This window comes from Oryzias melastigma, linkage group LG6, assembly GCF_002922805.2.
Source record: "Oryzias melastigma strain HK-1 linkage group LG6, ASM292280v2, whole genome shotgun sequence".
Lineage (NCBI taxonomy): Eukaryota > Metazoa > Chordata > Actinopteri > Beloniformes > Adrianichthyidae > Oryzias > Oryzias melastigma.
Window position 1 is genome coordinate 28,590,154 of NC_050517.1, and position 5,287 is coordinate 28,595,440.

At 39.8% G+C, this 5,287-nt stretch overlaps 1 protein-coding gene across 1 annotated transcript in view; it reads right to left on the reverse strand.

The window, feature by feature from the left end:
* The window catches only part of dgkzb (diacylglycerol kinase, zeta b), a 62,866-nt gene extending 59,237 nt beyond the window's left edge, over positions 1 to 3,629 (reverse strand). Inside the window, exon 1 of the mRNA XM_024280980.1 lies at positions 3,575 to 3,629. Coding sequence (XP_024136748.1) covers positions 3,575 to 3,597 — 23 coding nt within the window. The 5' untranslated portion in view covers positions 3,598 to 3,629. The remainder of the gene's footprint in view (positions 1 to 3,574) is intronic.
* Between the last annotated feature and the right edge of the window lie 1,658 nt (positions 3,630 to 5,287).

Below are 5,287 nucleotides of genomic sequence, written 5' to 3' on the forward strand. Positions count from 1 at the left end.
CTTTCTCTCTGTCCAGGATAGAGGTGACTGACAGTTGATTCTCAAAAGAGAAGCACAGCCGAGGGATAGAAACCATCTTACTCTCGTTCATGTGAATCTGTAAACTGATGATGCTCTTGCAGCCTTCACCTTAAACGGACCAATTATTATTTTACTAATCTCCACAGGACAACATCTCCTCTGCAGGATTGTATGCAACTCCAGCACTTCCAAAATCAGACACATGCCAGGGACATCTGAGCTCCACAGGTGTTGGAGCATTCTCAGAGAAGCCAACCTAGAGCTGGTAATCAAAAGACCACTCTGTAAAATAAAGGAATTCCTGTGCAATTTAAAAGTATATCTTAGCTATTAAATGACCAAAGAGGTGGAAACAGTTTTCCGATTTGACCAAACACATAATTTTTATGATAAAGTTTGAATATTTTTCTTTGGAGTGAAAGGAGGCTGCATTTCTTCTTTAACTAGCCACCGAGTGGTTACCCAGTGAATTTCACCTGGCTCCATTACCTTGGTTTTAAATGTGCTTCAGTCCTGTAGTCAAAGGATTGTTCCTTGGTTAAAATCCTACTTCTAACATCGTTTGATCTATATTTAAGGCTTTCCCTGTTACCTTTGATTGTGATTATGCCATTTAAAAAAAACCTGTTTTGTTTTCTGCCGTTGTCTTTGATGCATGCGCTGTAGTGCTAATCCGGGTCAGTAGTGATCTCATAGGAAGTTATAGGAAGACTCGGATATCATAACGACACGCCAACTGAGCTTGAAAGTGAGGATCATAAAAAAATAAAAGAAAAAAGTGTTCAATGCAATATCTGGAAGGCAGAACTTGTGTTCCATGGCAGCACTAGAGCGATGCATGAACTCCTGAACTCACGTTGTGACTGAGTTTGATAATGCTGAAGACGGGTCTTCGTTTAGGTAAGCTAAGCTAACATGAGCGTAAACAGAGAGCAAACTTATCTGCTGAATGTTTTCTATGCATCCCTGCAACCTCTACCACATCAGAGTGAAACATCTCTGCTGAAGGGAACATTTGCTCTAAAAGAGATCAAGTCTTTCTGCAAGACATGTAGAAATGCTAACTTTCCTGGCTCGCTCCCTTGTTTCAGATGCCGACCTCATTTGACTTAAGTCTTGCTTTAATACCAGAAACTAATGCAGGAAATAAGCTGCATGATTCATTAAAGGTTTAATAAATTATCCTCTTAATTGTGTGTTTTACATCCAGTTTACGGATGATCTGATTAATCGACTAACCAAATAAAAAATTATTGGTAATTGATCGACTATTGAAATAATTGCTTGTGGAAGCTCTAAAACCTAGACCAGGGGTTTGCAGCCTGCGGCTCCAGATCCACATGTGGTCCTTTTATCTTTCCACGGTGGCTCTTTGGCCAAACATAAAAAAGTAAGGAAGACTGCTGACTCAGCCATGTCAAACATCTGAGTCAGCAGCTCCCTGCTAAAAGCTGTCTAACCAAAACTACTTAAAGAAAACAAATAAACAAATCCCGCAAACTAAGACTACCAAAATTCAACCCCAAGGTAAAATAACAAAACCCAGCAGTGTAAGACAGCTGAGCACAAAAAAATGGAAATAGAACAAAAAAAGGAAAAGAAAATGGCATTTTTTAAAGTAAAGATAACATAATTAGCATTTATTTAATTTAGAATAGTCAAATGTATAAATTGATGTCTGAGGTGCACATATAAACTATGTAGGTTTTTACATCCCTGTTGACCTGAAGACGTCTTGTTTGCTCAATGCTACTTCCAGAATGAACAGATTTTATATGCAAAGCAAAACTTTGGCAAAAAGTTTGACCTTTTATGACTTAAAAGCACATTTTATTTTATGCCGCACAACATTGGTTAGGGCTGCACGGTGGCGCAGTGGTTAGCACTCTTGCCTCACAGCGAGAAGGCCCCGGTTCGAATCCCGGCTGGGACCTTTCAGTGTGGAGTTTGCATGTTCTCCCCGTGTATGCGTGGGTTTTCACCGGGGACTCCGGCTTCCTCCCACCCTCCAAAAACATGCTTCATAGGTTAATTGGTGACTCTGATTTGCCCCTAGGTGTGAATGTGAGTGTGATTGAGGCCCTGAGACAGACTGGTGACCTGTCCAAGGTGTACCCCGCCTTCGCCCATCAGTAGCCGGGATAGGCTCCGGCACCCCTGCGACCCCGAAAGGGAAGAGGCGGACAAGAAGATGGATGGATGGACAACATTGGTTACTGGCAGCCCAGAGCTGCACTGAAATGATCATGTTTGGCACAGAGCAATTTCTATTTTGAAAATAAGTAAAAAAGAAAAAAAATTGAAATCACATTTTGAGAGATGCTAGATTCTTTTTATATTTTTGCTTTTGTTTGTGCCAAAAAATATTAGTAGAAGGATGCTGAATCTAGAGCTGCCAGGAAAGAGGTCTAGAGGAAGACCAAAGACCAAAGAGGAGGTTTATGGATGCAGTGAATGAAGACATGAAGGTGGCTGGTGTTAGAGTGGAGGATGCTGAAGACAGGCTTAGATGGAGGAAACTGATTCGCTGTGGAGACCCCTGAAGGGAAAAGCCGAAAGGAAAAGAAGAAGAAGTTTGTGCCAAAAAATAGACATAATTCATATTTATTATAAAAAAAGAAGTTCATGAATGCAAATCCAAATTTCTCAAAGGCTAAAGTAAGACTTTGGCTCAGAATGGAGAGTAGCAGGGAGCTTGTGACCTCCCGATTGTAGTTTTTCTGCAACAACTACAAGCTTTTTCAAATGTTTTTTTTTGTCTGCTCCCAATTTGCCACAATTTGAACATAAAAAAAACATCAGAAATGCATTTTTAATCCTAATATTCTTTATAAATGTCCTCTGTTATATGTAAAATGCTGTAAAATCCAATTTTATTGGAGTGGATCTTTACAAACTAGGGAATAAACTCAGCAAAAATGACGAAACCAGATGATAATTTTATATAAGAACCCTCAATTGACTGTATTTGATATGTGTATCATGTACATACAGTCAATGGAACACTCACAAAGTTCCAACACATGACTCCTCCCATCATCCCCATGAACTACAGAGGAGGTCCCAACTCTGGTTTGGTAGTAGTCATGATGAGTTTTGCTATGATGTAATACTCTGTTGACATTTCTGCTTAAAGCCTCAAATATCTGGTTAAAAAAAACCTATTTACATCTTCTGTCTGCAATCGTCTCGCTAAAATGGCCATATGCAAATAGGAGAGACTCCATTTCTGAGGCTGTCAGGCATCATCCTGGCCTGATCTCTACCCCCACTTTCATTCATTCATGATCATAGAGAAACAGCACTTGCTCCACGCCTGAATAAACACAGCGACAAAAAAAGCAACAACCAACAGTGACTTCCCTGAAGCTGACAAGCTCCAGAAACACAAGGAGCTCCGGCTGGTGTCATGAACTCTGTCAACATAAACTCACAATCCACTCTAACTGGATGTCACAGTCATTCCACACTTTCATTTTAGTTAAATTTGTGTTTAACAGTTGAGAGTTACGAAGAGCCAACAAAAACACAGTCAGGTCAGAGCAGGAGTTACCTGGCTGCGGTGTCCTTCCTCATGGAGGCTGAGGTGTGTCTGAGGGCAAAGCTTTGTGGGCCGTACCATATGCTGATACAGCAGAGGGGGCAGGATTAAATGTTTGTTTCTGAAATTCATCCTGCTAGATCACACCTCTCAGTTTCAGTTTACTGTTGTAGTAAACTTGACTGTAATAAAAGTCTTTGACCTCTTTTGGCGGCAGTCATTGGAAAATAAAACATTTTAATTAAAAACAGGAGCAAAAACCTGTTAAGACAAGAAAAAAATCAATTAGGATGAAAACAAAAAAGGGATCTTATTTTGCAGGAAACTATTTTTAAGCTCTTATTCCTGTTTTTAGGTCACTTTCACAAGATCCTAAAAGCAGAAGAAACAGACCTGAACAGGTCTGCAGCAGAAACAAGTTAAAAATAGTTTATGTTTAGTAATAACAAAAAATGTTAAGTAAAGGCAAACATAAAGGAGATGTATTTATACCTTTTTGTTCTTTTTATGTATTGAATGTGTTGAAACTGGGTGGATCATTCTGCTGATTTGGGTCTGTAATGTCACAGAACCCTGCAGAACCGAGCCAGTCACCAAAAAGACTGTCAAACTGGGTTCTGTTGTGGTGCAGTTTTTGGCGCTTCCTCTTCCTTTATGTTCTTTTCAAAATAAAACACTAAGTTTCCACTTTAAGAGCATATTGTCACATTTTTATTTCACATCTTAGAATTACAGTGCTTAAAATGACACAAATTATGATCAAATCCCTTCAAAATGATTTAGATTTTAAACTATTTGTTGCAGTCATCTCCACTTTTGTTAATAACTCTCTCAAAGTGCAGAAATCTTTTTAAAGAACCAGAAAATGTGGCTTAACATTAGCTAACAGCTACTGACTGTGTCTCACGCTCTGAGGTCACATGATCGATAAATGCTGAAGTAAAAGTTCACTAGCTTGGTGTAAACAGACACAAACAGCACCTGATGTCAACGAAGCTTCGGCGAGTCACATGTCTGAGGGTTTACAGAATCCGGGGCCTCATCCATACAAGGATGTGCATGAATCCGAGGGTCATTTTCATGGTGACAAAAGCATCACGTGTTTCTTGTTTTGTTTGTAAGATCAAAGTGCAGCTTCTTCTGAAAATAGCCGTCAGAGTTAATGATTAAAACTTGTTTTACCACAGAAGTACAGTCACACAGAGGAGATGCAAAAGTGACCTGAACAAACAGCAGCCTCTGTGTGAGTTCCCCCTTGCAAGTTTTTTTTTTTTTCCTCTGTGGGAACTTTTCCGAGCCAGCACCGGTTGGACCAGTCCAGCTGCACCTCTGTACATACCTGTGAGCTTCAGGCGCCTCCCCTTTCCGGACAAGTAAGCGCCGCCTCAGGTTTCATGCGACCAGGGAGACCAGTGTTTGTTCAGGTGGAGTCTGACGTCACGTCTGTGAAGCTCCACACACCCAACTGAAGATGGCAGCTGGAGGATAAAAATATTTGCTTTCATTATCTGGGTTATTTTTAGAAAACACAGATAGTATTTATAGAAAGGATTGATGGTTATCCACATTCTTTCACGTCATGCAGACAAAGACATCTTTATGTGACACATGCAGACACAAGTGCTACAGTAAAACCTGTAATAGAAACAACTTTATTTTAAAAAATGAAATGCAACTTTTTCATGTATGGAGTCTCGAAAGAGCCAGAATGAAATAAATATATAC